The following is a 20,376-nucleotide window of genomic DNA, read 5'->3' as shown; positions in this document are numbered from 1 at the left end:
TAGTGAGAAATGCGGGGTGTTTGGGGTTAGAATTGGTCAAGCAGTGGTCAGATAAGCTTTTTGGCATTGCATGGTGAGCCCGAGGTTCAGGATGATTGGGAGGTTCATGGAAGGAGTAGGAGGCGATGGTTAATAGTTGAAGATGCTGTCGTCTGCCCGCAGGGGTGTCATGGAAACAAGCTCAGGAGCGTGGATGCTGGAATCTGAGGATTCACCTGGTCTGTGATGTCATGGGAAGGCCAGGAAAAGGATGAGACCTTTTTATGGGGTGGAGGAGGGTACCCAGAAGTGCTGGGCCAGCAAGACAGTGTGGAGACGGGACGGTTAAAGAGAGCCAGAGATGAAACCTCAGGCTCTTGTGCATGCCAGGCAGGTGTGCCAGCCGTTTGAGCTGTTTTTTTTTCTCGTGTAGGAGACCTTTCCTTTTGGGGGGAAGAGGGGAGCGGCTAAATGTGTGTGCGTATTCGTGTTGAAGGGCTAGTTGGTGTTTGGAGACCATATGGTGCTGGGCCAAACCATGCGCTCAGGCCCGCTGAGCTCTCTCCAGGGTCACAGCCCTCTCTTTGGGGTCCCTCTGTTACTAGGCAAACGGTTTCCCAGCAACGATTGCGCCAGGGAAAAGCACCAGGACCAGAGAATTTAACGGCCACGCCTCTTTCCCACAAGCGCCACGCCCCCACATCCAACCAATCGCCGGTCTCAGCCGCGAAGGCCACGCCCCTGCCGCGCGCCACACCCACAGCGCCAGAACCGTTACCCGAGCGACAGTCCCGGTTTGTCCCACCCCCACTCCAGCCTGGTGCCAATCGAAGAGGCGTCGCCCAGGCGACGGCCCCGCCTCTTCCGGCGCGGCGGGCGTCTTCCGTCTGGGGCCCGGCGGCTGGCGGCGGTCCGGCAGCGGCGGGGCCCCGGGGGGCGCCCAAGATGGCGGCGGGCGGCGCGGAGGGCGGCTCGGGCCCCGGCGCCGCCATGGGGGACTGCGCGGAGATCAAGTCGCAGTTCCGCACCCGCGAGGGCTTCTACAAGCTGCTCCCGGGCGACGGCGCCGCTCGCCGCTCGGGTCCGGCTTCCGCGCAGACCCCGGCGCCGCCGCAGCCGCCGCAGCCCCCGCCCGGCCCGGCGTCCTCGGCGGGTCCCGGCACCGCAGGCCCCGCGTCGTCCCCGCCGCCCGCAGGCCCCGGGCCCGGGCCCGCGCTGCCCGCCGTGCGCCTCAGCCTCGTGCGCCTCGGCGAGCCCGACGGCGCCGGCTCCGGGGAGCCGCCCGCCACGCCCGCCGGCCTGGGCGCGGGCGGCGACCGCGTCTGCTTCAACTTGGGCCGCGAGCTCTACTTCTACCCCGGCTGCTGCCGCCGCGGGAGCCAGCGGGTGAGCGAGGGGCTCCCCAGGGTGTGATGGTGCCTCCTGGCAGAAGGGCTGCTTGGAAGTGATAAGCAGGAGCCTTGAGAGGTGGAGCAGGGCCCGGGCTGCTGGCTTCCCGGAGGACAGGAAACCTTGAGATCAGGTGTGAGCCCCGTGGCTCGGGCCCTCGGGATGATGTGCGCTGGAGGTGATGGAGAACCTGGATCGATAGGGGCATCTCGGTGGGGTGGGGGTGGGGGTGGTGTAGGTGAGTCTTAAGGTGATGCAGACTCGGGTGATGGAGAACCCAGGGGTATGGCCATCTGGCTGTGGGGGAGAGGGGCTGTCTCAAGACGTGGGGAGCCCAAAGGTGAGGATGGTTCTTGAAGGGATGGGGTGGGGGCCGGCACAGAGGTCAGGGGAATCTGGGAGGTGAATGGGATTCTAGAGAAAACTGGCCGTGCGCTGGGGAAGGTGGGGAGTGCCAGAGGGGCCAGGCTGGTGGTGACCTGAGGTCAGAGGAGATGAGACCAAGGCTTGTGGGAAGTGATGAAAAGACTTCAAATGTAGGACCTGTTTAGGCAGGTCCCCAGACGGTAAAGGGGATCCCCGGGTCTGGGGATTTCAAACTGAGGGTGACTCCGGGTCCTTTTTTGAGTAGCCCCAGGTAACTAGACCAGGATGAGCCTTGGGGTGCGTTCAGAGGGCTTTTGCTGCAAAGTCAAGGCTGGTCTGGCAGGAAGGCTTAATCAGTGATGAGGGACCCCACACCTGGCTGCTGTGGGCCAGCTTTGGGGAGGGTCTGACTTTGGGTGGACACGGACTCAGGAGGAGAAGGGAGGCCTTTCCTGTCTGGGTCTCTTTTTCTGGTGTTTTGGGTCTTCCTGCCTGCGGTCACACCCTCCCTCCCCGCCACCCTGGGGGAGTAAAGGCGCTTCCTCTTCGTGGTTTCCCCACAACCTCAACACCCTCTTCCTTCCTCATCGTGGGCACGTGCCGTTAACTCCTTGTCTCTCTCCCTCAAGTCCATCGACCTGAACAAACCCATCGACAAGCGTATCTACAAGGGCACCCAGCCCACCTGCCATGATTTCAACCAGTTCACAGCGGCTACGGAGACCATTTCCCTGCTGGTGGGCTTCTCTGCCGGCCAGGTGCAGTACCTGGATCTCATTAAGAAAGACACCAGCAAGCTGTTCAACGAAGAGGTGATTTGGGGCCCCGAGGCTGCAGCCTCCTGGGGGTAGCCGTGTGGGGTAGGCCTGAGGGGTGCCCGGGGCTGGAGTGACGGATAAGATAATGGGGGTGACAGCTCGTGACAGCTGTACTTGCAGTGCCGAGACTCTGGGCTGAATGCTCCCTATGGCTCTGTGGGTTGGCAGGTGAAGGACCTGGTGCCCGTTTTGTAGATTACAGAACTGAGGCTGGAACTGAGTGAGGCCACTGGTTGGAACTGATTTGAAGCCTGAGCCCTGACTGTTCTGATCCCAGGCACTCTGGGCCTTGCGTTCCAATCCTGCAGCGGCCCGAGAACTGGCTGAATGCACTGGAGCAGGCATAGGACTGAGGTTTGATCCTTGGCACCTCATGGTTGGCTGAGCACCCAACCAGGAGTAGTCCTTAATCACTACCTGGTGTCCCCTGCCCCCCCAAAAAAAAAAGAACCCCCCAAACCAAACCAAGACCTTGCTATCTTGTTTACTCTGTTGCTTTGGGGAGATGCAAAACTGAAGCTCTCTCTGCAAGCCTTAGTTTCTTCCTCTGCAGCAGGGGAGCCTCATCCCTACCCCCCAGCCCTGCTGGCCACTCAGAAGGGTCCTGATTGGACTTGGCACTGAAGAAAAGGCTTAGCCATGGGCAGAGCCTCCCCTTGTCCAGTAAGTCTCTCCTGGGCCAGAGGAGGTGCCCAGAGACGCAGAACCCGTGAGTGGCTAGCAGGAAGGCGCAGAGCAGAGAGTGGATGGGAAGGCAGCAGCTTGTCCATTCCCAGAGTGGTGGATGGACACCAAGTTGGGCTTTATTAGTTTCTCCTATTTATTTATTTATTTATTGGTTTTTGAACCACCTGGCGATGTTCAGGACTTACTTCTGGCTCTGTAGTCAGGAATCACTCCTGGCAGGCTCAGGGGACATGTGAGTGCTGGGGATCGAACCTAGGTCAGCCATATACATGCAAGGCAAGTGCCCTGCCAGCTATACTAGCACTCTAGCCTGGGCATTGTTGTAAGTGGTGATTGGATACTGGGCTGGGCCTCCTAAGTGGTGATTGGACACTGAGCTGGGCCTTGTGCTAAACACTGGTTGTTTGCAGCCAGTTAGGAAGCCACCAGAGCGTCAGAGAACCCTCTGTGGGCAGCGGGGAGGGGTGGGGGCATTGGACTAGGTACCTGGGAGGCAACTCGCTGGATTGAAGCAGCAGCTTTTCCTGTTGGAGGCCGGGGTCCATCTCCAGCACCACATGGGCCCCTGAGCACTGTGCAGTAGTAGCGGCCAGGACAAAGGCTTCAAAGCACAAGCCCCAAAAGGCCGAAAGACCAGAGCATTTAACAGGGGTGGGCAGGGGGTGGGGGTAAATGGGCCCCTGAAATAGCTGGCAGACCAGCAGGAGATGTTGGCTTTGGGGACCTCCCTGGGGCTCATCGGAAGCAGAGAACAGAAATGAGTCACCCTGAGATGCTGCTGTGTCTCGGGGAAGGGCTCTGGGCGGAGCTGGGCTCAGGGCTTCAGGTCTGGTGACTGAGAGTGGCTGCTTGGACAAGAGTGGGGTGCTGAGCGGGTGCCAGCAACCAGTTAGTCTGGGTCTCTCTGGCCTGGGGCCCTACTGTGGGTCTGGGAGCAGGAGGGATGGATGGGATAGTGAGCCGTTGGAGAGCAGACGCGTGTGAGTCTGGAAGGGTGTGACCTGGGAGGAAATGGGCGCTGCCCTGACGTCAGAGGCAGGGGCCTGCCAGTGCCACCTGTGGGCACGGCTCTGTGCGGGCTGGAGTGGGCAGGTGGAGGCGGCTCCAGGGAGGTGTCGGTGCTCAGTGGTCCGTGTCTGGGGAAGCAGGGACAGGACAGTTGGAGAGGGGGGAGCGCGGCGCCAACTGCTGGGGCCTCCTCCCATCGCCGCTGTGCCCCCCTTCCGGCAGCGGCTGATCGACAAGACCAAGGTGACCTACCTGAAGTGGCTGCCAGAGTCCGAGAGCCTGTTCCTGGCGTCGCACGCCAGCGGCCACCTCTACCTGTACAATGTCAGCCACCCGTGCGCCTCTGCGCCACCGCAGTACAGCCTGCTCAAGCAGGGCGAAGGCTTCGCCGTCTACGCAGCCAAGAGCAAGGCGCCCCGCAACCCGCTGGCCAAGTGGGCCGTGGGCGAGGGTCCCCTCAACGAGTTCGCCTTCTCCCCAGACGGCCGCCACCTGGCCTGCGTCAGCCAGGACGGCTGCCTGCGCGTCTTCCACTTCGACTCCATGCTCCTGCGCGGCCTCATGAAGAGCTACTTTGGGGGGCTGCTGTGCGTGTGCTGGAGCCCCGACGGCCGCTACGTCGTGACGGGTGGTGAGGACGACCTGGTCACCGTCTGGTCCTTTGCCGAAGGCCGCGTGGTGGCTCGAGGCCATGGCCACAAGTCCTGGGTCAACGCCGTGGCCTTTGACCCCTATACCACTCGCGCAGAGGAGGCGGCGGCATCCGGAGGGGATGGGGAGCGCAGCGGGGAGGAGGAGGAGGAGCCGGCGGGCCCGGGCTCAGCGCCCCTGTCCCCGCTGCCCAAGGCGGGCTCCATCACCTACCGCTTCGGCTCGGCTGGCCAGGACACGCAGTTCTGCCTGTGGGACCTCACAGAAGACGTGCTGTACCCGCACCCACCGCTGGCCCGCACCCGCACCCTCCCGGGCACCCCGCCACCGGCCACTGGGCCCTCGCGGGGCTGCGAGCCGGGTCCTGGGCCCCTGCCCCGCTCCCTGTCCCGCTCCAACAGCCTCCCGCACCCAGCGGGCAGCGGCAAGGCGGGCACCCCCAGCACCGCAGCCGAGCCAGGCACGCCCTTCAGCATCGGCCGCTTCGCCACGCTCACGCTGCAGGAACGCCGTGACCGCGACCGCGACCGCAGTGCCGATAAGGAGCACAAGCGCTACCACAGCCTGGGCAATATTAGCCGCGGTGGCGCGGCCGGCGACAAGCCCAGTGGGCCAGCCCCGCGCAGCCGCCTGGACCCCGCCAAGGTGCTGGGCACCGCGCTGTGCCCGCGCATCCATGAGGTACCGCTGCTCGAGCCGCTGGTGTGCAAGAAGATCGCACAGGAGCGCCTGACCGTCCTCCTGTTCCTCGAGGACTGCATCATCACGGCCTGCCAGGAGGGCCTCATCTGCACCTGGGCACGGCCTGGCAAAGCGGTGAGTGCCCCAGGGAAAGGACCAAGTAGCTGTTTGGGGGCCACACCCAGCAGTGCTCGAGGGCTGCTCCTGGTGGGGCTTGGGGAATCCTGTGAGGCGCCAGATCAAACCCAGGAGGACCCTGAGCTTGTCCTGCCCTCTGTCCCCTCTCTGGCCGCCAGAAACAAATGTTTCAGGGTGACTGACAGGTGTTCAGTGCAGTCCTGCACGAGCAAGAGGTGAGGGCGAGCCTGGGGACCAGGTCTTCCAGTGGGGTACTAGGTTGCCCCCCCGGGGCTTTTATAACTTCTTAGCACAGGGAGGCTTTCTGGGGGCTCCATGTGGGGCCTGGCAGGGGAGGCCCAGCCCAGCACCTTGGAGCCCGGGCTGGAGGTCCAGGTGCGGTGGTGGGAGCTGCAGGGGTTCCTCGCCAGAGTCCCCTGGGAATCACAGCATCCCAGACGGTGTAAGGGAAGAGGTGGGCAAGGCTCTCAGAGGGGCTTCAGATGGAGAGGAAGTCAGCCCCAGGCTGGATCCCAGAGTCTCAGGCCCACCCCCCACCCCCTCCCCTGCCTTTCCTGCCCCACCCCACATAGACTTGGCCCAGGACGAGTGGAGTGCTTGTGTTGGGTCCAGCTGCCGGGAAGGGCTGTGCCCTACACCCCGAGTGAGCTGGGCTAGGCCGGAGGGAGCGGCCGTGGGGGCTGCGGGCAGGCAGTACTCACCCCCTGTCCCCTCCTCTTCCCAGGGCATCTCCTCCCAGCCCGGCAACTCCCCGAGCGGCACAGTGGTGTGAAGCCATGGATGTTGGGGTTCCCCACACCCCCTGCCTCCTAGCCATGACCCTCCCTGCAGACCGCAAGGATCACCGTTACTAACAAGACTGACCGTGAAGGAGGGATTGCCCCCCTGCACAAATCTAGGGGGACAGAGGGTCACCAGGACTGGCCCGGATATGGGGGAGGTGGCCCTTGTGTCTGGGCTCTGTCCCCTCTACTGCCAAGTACCACGAGCCCTTCCCTGCGCATCAGTGTCCCTGCCCCGGCATGCGCCCTGTCACTGGGTCCGGCCCCGCCCTTGACGGCCCCCGCTCTATGTGCCCCTGAGCCTGGGCAGGGTGGGGGCGCCCCCTCCCTTGCTGCCGTCTGTGCTTTTGAAGAGTGTTAAATTATGGCCGCTCCTTGGCCCCCCCACGCGTATTTATACTAAAGCTCCCGTTTTCACTGAGTCTGTTCTTCCGCCGCACTTGGGAAGTGGGGGCGGGAGTATGCATGCGTCAGCCGTATCCCTGCAGGGTTCCCCGAGATAGCCCCTCCCTGACCCCTAGGAGGGGAGGGGAGGCCATGGTTACTGGTGTCTGGGCTGGGGACCCCAGTCCTGAGCAGGGGGCCTCTGTGTGGTGACACCCCTGCTTTCCACAGCCGGTCAGTCTTGGGCGGTCAAACCAGACAGGCCCCTGACTGCTCTGACCCGCTGCTTGTCCCCAGCACCTGCAGGGGGACATGGCTACTTTCCAGGAGAACTGTCCCCCAAAAAGAAGGGGAGACGCATGCCCCCAACCCCCCGCTGTCCCTGGGCCTCCCCTCCACTCCCCACATGTATCTGTTTCTAATCCTAGCCTGGGCAGGAATGTGGTTGTGCTGCCCAGGGCCAAGGAGCTATTTTGGGGGCTCCTTTGCCTCCCCCAGGCGTTGGCTAGCGGGTCACCCCTTCCCAGACTCCTGCCAAGAAACCATCCCGTTAACAGAGGGCCTGGGGCTAAATTTAAACCTTCCCGGAGTCCAAGAGAGTGCAGGCTGAGTCACTGTGCCCTTCTCCCCCCTGGCACCTCCATTGGCCCATCTAGGGGTGGGAGGGCCCTGGCCAACCTGTGGCTTCCTCCTCTCCCTCCCTGGGGGGCAGCAGGGAGCTGCGAGTTGAGATTCTCCGCCCTCACCTCACACTGAAACCCTCTGAGGGGGCCCTAGGAGGAGGGAGTTGGGGGGGGCCTGGCTCAAGAGGGGTTAAGGCTGGGAGGCGGGAGGGGGGCTGTCCGGGAGGTGGGGAGAAGGCGGAGGCAGCAGCAGCCAGCCGAGAAGTGGCCAGAGAGGCCTAGGGGACAGCCAGGGACGCTGGACATGCGGCCAGGGCCCTGGGGCCTGTCCAGGCGCCAGCGGGCCCCGTGACGGGAGGACCCCGACACCCTGGCCCGGGGAGGGGGCCATGGTGCTGTCTGGCCGATATGTCAGCCGAGGTGCGGCTGCGGCGGCTCCAGCAGCTGGTGCTGGACCCCGGCTTCCTGGGGCTGGAGCCCCTGCTCGACCTTCTCCTGGGCGTCCACCAGGAGCTGGGCGCCTCCGAGCTGGCCCAGGACAAGTACGTGGCCGACTTCTTGCAGTGGGGTGAGTGGCTGCCTGCTGGGCACCTCCGTGGTGGGGCCCCACATCCTTCTTCTGTCTGCGCCACCGGGGCTGGGCTGGGTACAACCTTTCAGGCCCCCAACTCATTCCCCAGTCTAGGCCGAGGGTTGGGACCCCCCCAGAGACCCCCCCCAGCACAGGCCCTGTAGCGCCTGCTTCTTGGGGTGCAGGGCAGCTGCCAGGATAGACACAGCCGGGAGCAGGTGTTGGGCGCCAGCTACAACCGCCGCCCCACAGGTGCCCAGACCCTGGGGCCAGCGGGGCGGGGGTGGCGGTGCATGACTCAGGCCGGCCCCCAGGGTGTGCCATGCTGCACCCCTCCTCGGGTTGTGGGTGTGCACTTTGTGGGTTCCTTGCCCTCGGCACCCGTCCGGTATGCCCTGCACCTGTCAGCATGGGTGGCCCCGGCCTGCCCTCCATGACCTCTCCAGGGCTTCCCTCAGGGACAGAATGAGTCCCCCCAAGACTCAGGGTCTCTCTCCGACCCCCCTCTCACTCTGTTTGTCCCTCCGTGGCTTGCTGTGGGGCACTGGGCATCTCCAACTCCACCTCACTGTTGTGGGATGCCCCATCTCCCCGCTTTCTGCTCCCTCTTTTCTTCTTTCTCCAGCACAGCTCTGCATCTTCCTCCCATTTCCCAGATGGAAAGTGGAGGCCCAGGCTCAGCCTCCAAAGACCCCAGCCCTGCACGGGGGAAACAGACCTGGAGTGGGGGCAGGGGTCCGTGCTCCCTTGGGAGCGCTCCTTTTGTGGCCTGAGCCGCATCCCCGTGGGCCCCTCCCCTGTCAGGCCGCCTGGGGGGAGGGGGCCCCCTCTTCCCGCTGCCTTAAAAGGGCTCAATGTCTTGGCTCTCTGCTCCCTCCCCCAGGCTGGGCCCCGGCTGGTCCTCCCCTGCTCTCCCCAGCCCGCAGGTTCTGGTCTCTGCTCAAACCCGCACTCTCCTCTCCAGCCACCTACATCCCAGCTGCTTTGAGCCCTGGGGGGTCCTGGCCTCCTCCCTCTCTCCAGGTCCCCAAAGTCTCCAGTCTTCATCCCCAGCTGCCCCTTCCCCCGACTGGAAATGAGGTGCCTCCTAGGAGGGGAGGAGGAAGCATCCGTATAGGACCCTGCCCCCAGCGGCGAAGGGCCCCCTCCCCCCCCGCCCCCTCCCCCTTCCGCATCATCCTAGATAAGGGCTCTGAAACCCGGGAAGCTCCAACATCTCATTTCTTCAGCCTTTGAGCTTCAGTTCGGTCCTCCTTTCAGCTATGTTACTCTCCTTTCCCCCTGCCCCCACAGCTTTGACCCAATGCCTGCTCCCTAAGGGGGGGACCTCCCCCCTCCCCGGCACTTTCCAGCAGGGCCACTTCCAGATGTCTCTGGCAGCACAGTCCTAAGGCTTGGAACTGGCCAGGGGCCTGAGCAATAGTACAGCGGGTAAGGCTCTTGCTGGGCCTGCATGCAGCTGAACGGGATTAGATCCCGGGCAGCCCATCTGGTGCCCTGAGCCCACCAGGAGTGATCCCTGAGTGCAGGAGTCAATCCTGAGCACCACCTGGTGTGTCTCAAAAATTCCCCCCAAAAAATGGGGTGCAGAGGGTGGGACTTCCCAAACTGGTCCCGTGACCCTCGGCTCTCCCTTCCTGGCCCCCAGTGGAGCCCATCGCGGCGAGGCTTAAGGAGGCCCGATTGCGGCGGGATGACTTTGAGATTCTGAAGGTGATCGGACGCGGGGCGTTCAGCGAGGTGAGCCGGGCAGCGAGAGCTCGCGCTGGGCGGGGCTTAGGAGAGGCGGGGCCTTAGAAATTGATGAATGAGTTTAGGACTCGGGACCGGTCGAGGGGCGGGGCGAGGCGCCTGGGGGCGTGTTCCAACAGGCTCCGCCCCAACCCCGCCCTCGCGCTCGCCGTTTCAGGTAGCAGTGGTGAAGATGAAGCAGACAGGTCAGGTGTTTGCCATGAAGATCATGAATAAGTGGGACATGCTGAAGAGAGGCGAGGTGAGGGCGGGGCCGGGTCTCGGGATGCTGAGGACACCTCCACCCCATGCCCCACTTAAGCGCCCCCCTTGCCCACCTCGTGCCCCGGTCACAGGTGTCGTGCTTTCGGGAGGAGAGGGACGTGTTGGTGAACGGGGACCGGCGCTGGATCACACAGCTGCACTTCGCATTCCAGGATGAGAACTACCTGGTGAGCCCCAGGCGGGGACTGCAGCCAGCTGGGGTACAGGGAGTCAGAAATGTCTTCTGACTTGGCATGGAAAAATGTCCCCTTGCTGCTGAGGGAAGGCAGACAGATGCCAACTCCTTCTGCAAAGGATCGCGACTCTGGGGTCCCCAGTCGGGTCACTGGGTTCTCCCAAACACGTGTGAGGTGTGAACCTGCTGAAGACCTATGAGGAGAATTGTTTTTAATTGCGGGAGGACTGGGGCGGGAGGGCGTTGTGTGTCTCTGATTTGACCTGGGAGGCGTCTTGGCACCGGGACTGCGGGTCTCTGCCCAGGGACGGGCTGTCTCTGGAAGCCCCCCGGGCTGTCAGCCACTGGCGCCCAGGGGGGCTACAGACCCCCCCATGACGCCCCCTCCAGTACCTGGTTATGGAGTACTACGTGGGCGGGGACCTGCTCACGCTGCTGAGCAAGTTTGGGGAGCGGATTCCGGCCGAGATGGCGCGCTTCTACCTGGCCGAGATTGTCATGGCCATCGATTCGGTGCACCAGCTGGGCTACGTGCACAGGTGGGCACCGCGCGGGCTGAGGGGTGGGGCCTGCGGAGGCGGCCTGGAGGGTGGAGCTTGGAGAGGGCCCGAAGCTGCGGCAATGCCCAGAGGGAGCCTCAGGTGGACGCGCTGCCCCCGCCCCTTTGCCCAGGGACATCAAACCTGATAACATCCTGCTGGACCGCTGTGGCCACATACGCTTGGCTGACTTTGGCTCCTGCCTCAAGTTGCGTTCGGACGGAACGGTGAGCCGGTGCTAGTTTAGGGGTTCAGGGCGGTGATGATAAGGGGAACCCGGATTTAGCCGCCTGGGGCACAGGTAGAATTAAAACTGGCGGGGGCGGGACTAAGTGAAGGGGCGGAGCCAGTGCGCGGATGGGCGGGGCCGAGCCCTGCTCTGGTCCTATTGGCTCAGGTGCGGTCACTGGTGGCTGTGGGCACCCCAGACTACCTGTCTCCCGAGATCCTGCAGGCCGTGGGCGGTGGGCCCGGGCCAGGCAGCTACGGGCCTGAGTGCGACTGGTGGGCGCTGGGCGTGTTCGCCTATGAAATGTTCTATGGCCAGACGCCCTTCTACGCCGACTCCACGGCAGAAACCTACGGGAAGATCGTGCACTACAAGGTGAGCGGGCCCTGGGGCCCCCTCGCTTGCCGCACCCGCTCCTGGGCTGACGCACCCCCACCATTTCCCTCTCCTCCGAGCAGGAGCACCTGTGTCTACCACGGACGGACGCAGGGGTCCCTGAGGAGGCTCGCGACCTCATTCTGCGGCTACTGTGTCCCCCGGAGGCGCGGCTGGGCCGGAACGGAGCCGCCGATTTCCAGAAGCACCCCTTTTTCTTTGGCCTCGACTGGGACTGTCTCCGTGACAGTGTGCCCCCCTTTACACCAGATTTTGAGGGTGCGACTGACACATGTAACTTCGACTTGGTGGAGGACGGGCTCACTGCCATGGTGAGCGGGGGCGGGGTAGGTACATGTTTTGCTGCTTGTCCAGGGTATGCCCTCCTCCATAAATAGGGGTAGATAGCTCCCATTTGGGGTCCCTGAAATCATTCCTTCTCTTGAGCACCAAGGGAGCCAGGGCAACCTAGACTCTCAATGTTGAGGGGCCTCAGACTTCCTCCAAACCCTGGTGTCTTAGGATGGAAGGGCCTGAAGGGCTTCCTGGAGCAAGGAGCCATCTGAACTGAAATCTAGAATGAGGAGAGGTGATGGCAGGAGCCAGGAGAGCACCCCACAGGACCCTCTCTCAATCACTGCCTGCATTGTCTGGGTACCCTGATCTGGACACTGCTGGAGACCCCTGGAAGCTGGCTCAGCCCTGGTCCCTGCCCTCATGCATTCACGATGGTGAATGGAGTGAAGAGAGTGAGGGAGAGACCCAGGCTGGCTGGGCTGGGTGGAGGCATGTTTCAGCACCCCAGACTGAGGTGCGGAGCAAGCACTAATGCAGGCACCCTCTGCTCCACGCATGCCTCGAACAGGAGACGCTATCGGACATGCGGGAAGGCATGCCGCTGGGGGTGCACCTGCCGTTCGTGGGCTTTTCCTACTCGTGCATGGCCCTCAGGTAAGCCTTGCCTCTGGGAGCTGGGAAGCCTGGCAGCCCTGCCCAGCCCTCCCCTGAGAACTGCAGGAGAGTCTCTTAACTATTGGGACTCCCTAGATCCCAGAGCTGTCAGCCCTGACTGGGCATCACAGGAGGAGGGCCTGGTCCACCAGCGGGCAGGGGGTTCCCTCTGCTCTGTTCTCTCAGATCCCAGACAGCCTTTCGGGGTGGGTCTGTGCTCCAGGCTCACTGGCTCCAGGGCCCTGGCTCACTGCCCCTAGGGAGTCACTGCCTCCAGCTCCCAGTTTTTCCCCTCCCTGGGACACCAAGTTCCCTTGGGGATCAGCACCTCCAGCTCCCAGATCTTCCCCTCCCAGGGACAGTGAGGTCCGGGGCCACACACCGATGGAGCTGGAGTCCAAGCCTGCACCTGCTCCTGGTCTGGCGCCCCCAGTGCCCTCTGCGCAGGTGACCATGAATGATGGAGGCGACACGGGAGGTTCTGGGACAGGCTACACAGCGCTGAACATTGGGCAGGTTTAGTCACTAGTAGAGGAACTTATTTTGGTGTAAATATGGGGGCTTTCTGAGGGCGGGGGGGGGGGAACCCAGCCTAGGAGCAGGGGGTACCTGGCAGCAGGGGAGCTGGCAAGGATGGAAAGCAGGTGGCGGCTGGGATTTGGGTCACAGCAAGAGCTGGGGGATTCCAGAAAGATCCAGTGGACAGGGGTGGGGGTGAGCAGAGGACAAGGAGGGTCCCAGGCTTGAAAGGGAAGTCCCAGACTCCAGCTGGCTGGCCCTAAACCTGGTCCTGGCCCCCAGGCTAAAGTGACAGTTCCAGAAGCCATCGTGGCAGAAGCCATCCCGGTAGCAGCCATCCCGGCAGAGGCCATGGCAGAGGCCGTGCCGGCAGCTGCCCTCCCCATAGTGGCCATAGCGGAGGCCGTTCCGGCAGTGGCCATGGCAGAGGCGGCAGTAGCAGAGGCGGAGGTGACCCTGCGGGAGCTGCAAGACGCCTTGGAGGAGGAAATGTTTACCCGGCAGAGCCTGAGTCGGGAGCTGGAGGTCATCCGCACTGCCAACCGCAACTTCGCCAGGTGTGGGACCACAGGGACAGGGCGGACGCAGGGGCCTGAGCCACCCTGTATAGCCTCTCACCTGTGCCCTGTCTGTCCTGGCAGTCAACTCCGGGAGGCTGAGGCCCGGAACCGGGATCTGGAGGCGCTGGTGCGACAGCTGCAGGAGCGGATGGAGCTGATGCAGCCCCGGGGAGCAGCAGGCGAGTCCCCCCTCCACCCCTTTCCCGAGGGTGCCCGTGGGGCGGTGGGCCCAGCGGTGCGTGTGGACACCTGGGGGAGGGCGAGGGGCCCAGGCTGGGGCACGCCGCGCCACGCGCCCTATGCCTCTCTCTTCTCCTTCCAGCTGTCACGGGGGTTCCCCCACCCCGGGCCACGGATCCACCTTCCCATGTAAGACCCCTCTTTTTCCCCTGCCTCAAGCCTGCTCTCCCCTCTGCGGACCCCCTCCCCGCCCCCTTTCAGACTCAGGGCTCACCAGCCGACACCCTCCACTCAGCCCCACATCGACCCTGGTTCAAGCTTCTTATCAAATGCTCTCCGGGATCTCCCCAGATTCCCTCCCTGCCCGCCACTTCCACTCACTCTGGCCACCCTAATCCCCTGCCGAGGGCAGCCTAGCAGCTCGGGCTCCGATCGGGTCACCTGTCCCTTCTCTCTCCAGCTAGATGGCCCCCCGGCCGTGGCTCTGGGCCAGTGCCCGCTGGTGGGGCCAGGCCCCCTGCACCGCCGCCACCTGCTGCTCCCTGCCAGGGTATGTCGCGCTGCTCACTGCCCCCCTCTCCCGTCCCCCGCCCCAGCCTCGCTCCGCCCCCCAGAGCCGCTTGCGCTTAGCCGCGCCTCCGCTGGGGGCGGGATGATGTTCGGGCAGCCAACCAGCACGGGCCGCAAGGGAGCAGCCAATAGCAAGTGTGGACGAGCCTTGAGGCCCGCGAGCCGACCAACCACAGCTGCCCGCGGGGGGGCGGGGGTTCGTGTTCCCACTGCGGGCGTGGGCGTGGGCGGACGCGCATCACCAGCCAATCGGCGCCGCCGTGCTCATCCCGCCCTGTCGCCCGCAGGTCCCTAAGTGTGGCCTATCGGAGGCGCGTGCCCTGCTCCTGTTCGCCGCTGCTCTGGCTGCTGCCGCCACCCTGGGCTGCACTGGGTTGGTGGCCTGCACCGGCCAACTCGCCCAGGTCTGGCGCCACTCGGGAGCCGTCTTCGTCCCCCGAACCCTAGACCCCAGTTTGTCCTCGACTTGTGGCCCACTAGAGGGATGAGTGACTCGGCCACGGCCCAGGTTTCCGCCCCCCTCTCCCTCCGCTGCAGCCCTGTGATCCGGGCCCGCCCCCTGGCGGCCGGGGAGGGTGGAGCCGGGGCCTCGGCCCGAGAAAAGGGGTTCAAAGGAGGCTTGTAAACTAGGAATGCTGCTACAGTAGCCGGGAGGCTCGTGCGAGTCCTTCTTTTCAGCGGCTACGCCGAGGCCCCGAAGTGCACGAGCAAACTGCCGTCTATAAAAGACCGCAGAGCCAGGGCTCGGCCGGCCGTTTTGCACCCTCCATGCACGCTCCCTTCTCCCCACCCAACACACACCAGCTCACCGACCACAAATTCTTTTATATTAGGCTCTGCTCACCCGGGAACGTTCTTTTCTCTAGCGTGATCTCTGCCTGTTTTCTTGGAAGCTCTCGGTTTTTGTTTTTTGCCTGTCTCGCTTTTTCGGGGACCTCCCCCCCGCGCCCTCCTCACGCGCGCTGCTTTCCCGCCTTGGCGATTTGCTCCGTCCGTCCGCCCTGGCTGTTTGGGTATTTATTGACCTGTCCTCCGACTCGCTGACAGGCTTCAGGACCCCGGTACCCTAATCCACGTTTTGGATGCACTGAGATCCCGACATTCCTCGGTATTTATTGTCTCTCCCCACCTAATACCCCACCCCCGACCCTCGCAAATAAAATGCCTCTTGTCTTGCCCTAAGCTCCCAAAGCCTCGTCCGAACTGTTTGCGTTCTGGGTAGGAGGCTGCTCAGCCGGCCAATCAACAGGCGAGTGGGAGGCGGCCAATGGCTTGGCTGGGAGCTAGCAGGATTCCAGGCAGACGAATCAGGGCTGAGGGGAAGAAGGGGGCGTGCCTTAGGCCCCCCCGGCCAATGGAAGAAGGCGAGTGGCTCACCCGGAGGCACCGCCTCTTGCCCAGCTGTGGCCCAGCTGTGCCGCCGGGTCTCCGGGACGAAGGGGGCTGGGCGGGTCGTGCGCTCCGCCCTCCTTCTAGCACTGCGCCTGCGCGCGCCACGCGCATCCGTTCCAGGGCCTTAAGCCCGAGAAAAGTTGCTGCAAAACTTTCTAGCCAGTTTCCTCCGCCCCTTCTCCCGGCCAGACCCGCCCCCCTGCGGCGCCGGGAATTCCGAGGGGCGGAGCGCGGGCCGAGATGGGGCGTGGGGGGGGACTTCAGAGGACCCTGGAGACAGAGGCATGCAGAAGCTCTGTCTCGGGGCGGAGGTGACTTCGCGCCCTTAGCCTTCCCGGACGGCCCGTTACCTTCTCCGTTGTCCCGATGGGGAAACTGAGGCCCTGAGCCAGAGAGGCACACGCTGGGGGAGGCAAAAAGCGCGGCCTGAGGCGGAGGGAAAACAAAGGGAGAATCACGGACAGACGGGGAGGGGGGGCGGGCACACACACACACACTGGGACGGAGACCCTGGTGGAGAGCTGGGGCGGCGCTGCGAAGGAGACGCGGGACAGGCCGCGGGAGAAGATCGGGAAGCGCGAAGTGGGGGGGGGGCGGTGTGGAAAGGGGGGACGGGCGGGGGAGAGGGCAGGGGAAAGCCCGAGGGAGGTGGAGAAGGAGGGAGGAACTTCCCAAAGTTGCAAAACATGGCTACCTTGCCTGCCGAGCCGAGCGCGGGGCCCACGGCTGGGGGGGAGGCGGTGGCCGCGGCCGCGACCGAAGAGGAGGAGGAGGAAGCGCGCCAGCTCCTGCAGACTTTGCAGGCGGCCGAGGGTGAGGCGGCGGCGGCAGCCGGGGCCGGGGCGGGCGAGGCGGCGGCGAGAGCAGAGGGCCCGGAGTCCCCGGGCGTCCCAGGGTCGCCCCCCGAGGCCGCTGCCGAGCCGCCCACGGGCCTCCGCTTCTCGCCCGAGCAGGTGGCGTGCGTGTGCGAGGCGCTGCTCCAGGCGGGCCACGCCGGCCGCTTGAGCCGCTTCCTGGGCGCACTGCCCCCGGCCGAGCGCCTACGTGGCAGCGATCCGGTGCTGCGCGCTCGGGCCCTGGTGGCCTTCCAGCGGGGCGAGTACGCCGAGCTGTACCGGCTGCTCGAGAGCCGCCCGTTCCCCGCCGCCCACCACGCCTTCCTGCAGGATCTCTACCTGCGCGCGCGCTACCACGAGGCCGAGCGGGCCCGCGGCCGCGCGCTGGGCGCAGTGGACAAGTATCGTCTGCGCAAGAAGTTCCCGCTGCCCAAGACCATCTGGGACGGCGAGGAGACCGTCTACTGCTTCAAGGAGCGCTCCCGCGCCGCGCTCAAGGCCTGCTATCGCGGCAACCGCTACCCCACGCCGGACGAGAAGCGCCGCCTGGCCACGCTCACCGGCCTCTCGCTCACGCAGGTCAGCAACTGGTTCAAGAACCGGCGACAGCGCGACCGGACCGGGGGCGGCGGCGCGCCCTGCAAGAGGTGAGCGACCTCGGGCGGCGCAAGGCCCCTTTTCCTAGGGACAGGCTCTTCCCCAGCCCCGCACCCCTGCGCGCCGACTGCTGCACTCAACCCCCGCAACCCCAGCCGACACCGACCCTCAGTGCCCGCCGAGCGCCCAGAAGACAGTGCCGGGCGCGGCGCTCGTCCCGGCCCCTTTCCCCAGACGTCGCGGCTGGAGCTCTTGCCTGCGCTCCACTCCCGGCCGGGTTCCAGACCCTTAGCCCCGCGGGCTCTGGATGGGGGAAGACTAGGGGAGGGGTCTCTGCCCCCGACCCCAAGAGAGGCTTGGTTCCAGCCCCTTAGCTGCGTGGCGTGCCCCGAGACCGTTACTTGCCCTCTCCCCCTGGCTCCCCCCTCGGGGCGCGCACGGCGTGGTCCTCGCTTGTCTTTGTTGTGAAACGTGAACCTCGCCGGCTCTGGTTTCCCTGTAACCCTAGAGCCCTTCCCCTCCCACCCGGCGCGCCGACCTCACGCTCCGCGGTGGCTATCTGGGGAGCCCGCAGGGGGCAGGGCTTCTGCACTCAGAACCCCGATATCCGAGCCCCCCATCTTCCCGGAGGTGGGGGGCTTAGCTTCTTGGTTCTGCAGGCCAAGAACAGACAAAGAGGGGCCTCTGCTGCCCCCATCTCCGGGGATAATCCTGCAGGGCTTCTAGAACTTCCAGAGCCTGAGGTCCCTGGGTGGTCCCAGAGAGGTTTCCTCCCGCCTGTGACGTGGGCAGGGGAAGGGGGAAGGCCGAGGCTAGCCTCTGCTCCTCAGCGGTCTGGCGACCCGGGACCTAACATTTGGGGCCACAACTCAATCCTTTTTCCGGACAGCGAATCCGATGGCAACCCCGCTACTGAAGATGAATCCAGTCGCAGCCCCGAGGAGCTGGAGAGGGGGCTGGCGCCCGCAACGGCCGAGGTGCCAGCTCAAGGTTCCATATTCCTGGCGGGGACCAGCCCCCCGGCCCCGTGCCCAGCCTCCTCCTCCATTCTGGTGAACGGCAGCTTCCTGGCGGCTGGCAGCTCCCCCGCAGTGCTCCTCAACGGCAGCCCTGTCATCATCAACAGCCTGGCCCTGGGGGAGGCCTCCAGCCTGGGCCCGCTGCTGCTTGCCGGGGCAGGAGGGGCCCCCGCTCCACAGCCCAGCGTCCAGGGCAACAGCGAGGCCAAGACCTCGCTGGTCCTGGATCCTCAGACTGGGGAGGTGCGGCTGGAGGAGGCCCAGCCTGAGGTGCCCCTGGAGACCAAGGGGCCACCGGGAGAGGAAGTGCCCGGCCCTCTGCCCCAAGTGGTGCCGGGCCCCCCACCGGCTGCCACCTTCCCACTGCCTCCAGGCCCGGTGCCTTCTGTGGCAGCACCCCAGGTGGTGCCACTGTCCCCACCCCCCGGGTACCCTGCAGGCCTGGGCCCTACCTCTCCTCTGCTAAACCTGCCTCAGGTGGTGCCCACCTCCCAGGTGGTGACCCTGCCTCAGGCTGTCGGGCCCCTGCAGCTGTTGGCAGCTGGGCCGGGCAGCCCTGTGAAGGTGGCAGCAGCAACGGGCCCTGCCAACGTGCACCTGATCAACTCCGGGGTGGGCGTGACAGCCCTGCAGCTGCCTCCGGCCACCGCGCCAGGTACCGCCTTGCCCTCTGGCCTGGGCCAAGAGTGGCACAGTTATAAGGGGAGTGGGGGTGCCGACAGTGGTATTGGGTGACAGTGCTCTACTGACATGCCCCAGAACCTTCTGACCCTGGGGTTTAGGCCAGACTTGCTATGTCTCCCTAAGGGGCTCTATGGGTTGCTGGCTGATTTCCATGCCGCCTCCCCTGAGCCCCCAGCCAGCTGTTGCCCTAACATGCCTGCATCCCCTCTGTCCCCACAGGAAACTTCCTTCTGGCCAACCCTGTGTCTGGCAGCCCCATCGTGACAGGCGTGGCCGTGCAGCAGGGCAAGATCATCCTTACGGCCACCTTCCCCACCAGCATGCTGGTCTCCCAGGTGCTGCCCCCTGCCCCCAGCCTGGCCCTGCCCCTCAAGCCAGAGACGGGCCTCTCGGTGCCGGAAGGGGCCCTCCCCGTGGCCCCCAGCCCAGCTCTCCCGGAGGCACAAGGCCTGGGCCAGGTGACAGCAGCGCCGGCCCCGCAGCCAGCCCCGGCCCCTGCCAGCCTGCCCTTCCCGCCCGACTCCAGCCTCCTGCCCACCTTCCCAGCGGCCCCTCCTGAGGGGCTCCTGCTGTCGCCAGCTGCTGTGCCCATCTGGCCTGCCGGCCTGGAACTGAGCGCAGGCACCGAGGGGCTGCTAGAGGCCGAAAAAGCACTGGGGACACAGGCTCCTCACCCCGTGCTGCGGCTGCCGGACCCTGACCCTGAGGGGCTGCTGCTGGGCACCACTGCCGGGGGGGAGGTGGACGAGGGGCTGGAAGCCGAGACCAAGGTCCTGACACAGCTACAGTCGGTGCCCGTTGAGGAGCCCTTGGAACTGTGACCTGCGGCTCTGCGCCTCTCCTGACTATGGTGCTCGAGGTGCAGGGGGACCCCAGCGAGGGGCTGCTGCCAGCAAGATCCCACACTGGGCCCCCCAGCCGCCTAACCTCGCCAAGCCTGGGGCTGCCCAGGCCCCATCCCTCTGGCCTGGAGGACTCCTGTTACAGTGCCCCTTTGCCCCTCATATATATATGGAGAGATTAGGGGGTTCTGACTCAGGGGCTCTGTCCCCCTTGACCTGGTACTAGCTGTGAGCTGAAACCCTGCCCAGTGGCTGGGTTTTCATCCCCTTGAGCCCTCGTCCTCTCCCTCCCTGAAACACTATTAATAGCACCACTGACACCCCGGGTTCTCAGAACCAACTGGAATCCCAGGGTGCCCCGCGGGTGCCCTTGGCCCAGAGACTGACGAAACCTCCAAACTGGGCCCTTCTGGTGGAGGAGGCCTGGTAGGATCCCCTGTAGCTCCTCCAGACAGAAGCCCTTCTGCCCACGTCAGCCCCAGACCAAAGACACCTCACCCCAGGTGGGGGTGGGGGCAACCCTGACCCTTGTGTCTAGTTTGTACTCTAAATCGTTTATTTTTCTAGGGTATGTTATGCCTCCGTTTCAATTAAAGTTAACAGACAACTAGAGCCTCCGGGCCGTGGGTTACATTCTAAACCACTTACCGCAGGCTTGGATTTGGGTTTGGTGTGCACGGGAACTTCCTTTCCAACTGTAGGCCTCGGGGACACCCCACCCGCGAGCACTCTCCCCCCACCGTCTACCAAAAGGAACCCCAAGGGCTGAGAGACATGACGGGAAGTTGCTTTTGTCTCCCTTGCTGGATACAAGG

General features: G+C 64.7%; 3 protein-coding genes and 1 long non-coding RNA gene across 7 annotated transcripts; 3 read left to right on the top strand and 1 right to left on the bottom strand.

The window, feature by feature from the left end:
• The first annotated feature begins 857 nt into the window (after positions 1 to 857).
• Positions 858 to 6,916, top strand: DMWD (DM1 locus, WD repeat containing). Its single transcript, XM_055146164.1, has 4 exons — positions 858 to 1,365; positions 2,364 to 2,546; positions 4,470 to 5,714; positions 6,442 to 6,916. Exons 1-4 carry the CDS (start codon positions 925 to 927, stop codon positions 6,487 to 6,489), a joined length of 1,917 nt encoding a protein of 638 aa, XP_055002139.1. The 5' UTR covers positions 858 to 924; the 3' UTR covers positions 6,490 to 6,916.
• An 836-nt stretch (positions 6,917 to 7,752) lies between these two features.
• DMPK (DM1 protein kinase) lies at positions 7,753 to 15,353 on the top strand. 4 transcript variants are annotated; one of them, XM_055146037.1, is made up of 15 exons: positions 7,753 to 8,074; positions 9,726 to 9,817; positions 9,987 to 10,070; positions 10,165 to 10,260; positions 10,659 to 10,807; positions 10,941 to 11,034; positions 11,205 to 11,411; positions 11,495 to 11,743; positions 12,277 to 12,362; positions 12,719 to 12,809; positions 13,164 to 13,438; positions 13,523 to 13,620; positions 13,764 to 13,810; positions 14,086 to 14,171; positions 14,479 to 15,353. In XM_055146037.1, exons 1-15 carry the CDS (start codon positions 7,915 to 7,917, stop codon positions 14,636 to 14,638), a joined length of 1,974 nt encoding a protein of 657 aa, XP_055002012.1. In that variant the 5' UTR covers positions 7,753 to 7,914; the 3' UTR covers positions 14,639 to 15,353. The 4 variants fall into 4 exon arrangements, with proteins under 4 accessions (XP_055002012.1, XP_055002010.1, XP_055002011.1 ...); XM_055146035.1 differs by having other exon boundaries at positions 7,754 to 8,074; positions 14,082 to 14,171; positions 14,479 to 15,352; XM_055146036.1 differs by having other exon boundaries at positions 7,754 to 8,074; positions 11,495 to 11,758; positions 14,479 to 15,351.
• A 14-nt stretch (positions 15,354 to 15,367) lies between these two features.
• LOC129406817 (uncharacterized) lies at positions 15,368 to 16,368 on the bottom strand. Its single transcript, XR_008631270.1, has 3 exons — positions 16,278 to 16,368; positions 15,934 to 15,986; positions 15,368 to 15,504 (listed from the first exon to the last, which is right to left on the bottom strand). It is a non-coding gene; the product is annotated as an uncharacterized LOC129406817 (long non-coding RNA).
• On the top strand, positions 16,228 to 20,156 carry SIX5 (SIX homeobox 5). The gene is made up of 3 exons (XM_004607724.2): positions 16,228 to 17,066; positions 17,906 to 18,690; positions 18,939 to 20,156. The coding sequence occupies exons 1-3, from the start codon at positions 16,270 to 16,272 to the stop codon at positions 19,538 to 19,540; spliced, it is 2,184 nt and encodes a 727-aa protein (XP_004607781.2). The 5' UTR covers positions 16,228 to 16,269; the 3' UTR covers positions 19,541 to 20,156.
• Positions 20,157 to 20,376: the final 220 nt, after the last annotated feature.

Source organism: Sorex araneus, chromosome 8, assembly GCF_027595985.1.
Source record: "Sorex araneus isolate mSorAra2 chromosome 8, mSorAra2.pri, whole genome shotgun sequence".
NCBI classification, from domain to species: Eukaryota; Metazoa; Chordata; class Mammalia; order Eulipotyphla; family Soricidae; genus Sorex; species Sorex araneus.
This window is presented reverse-complemented; position numbering and strand designations above follow the sequence as displayed.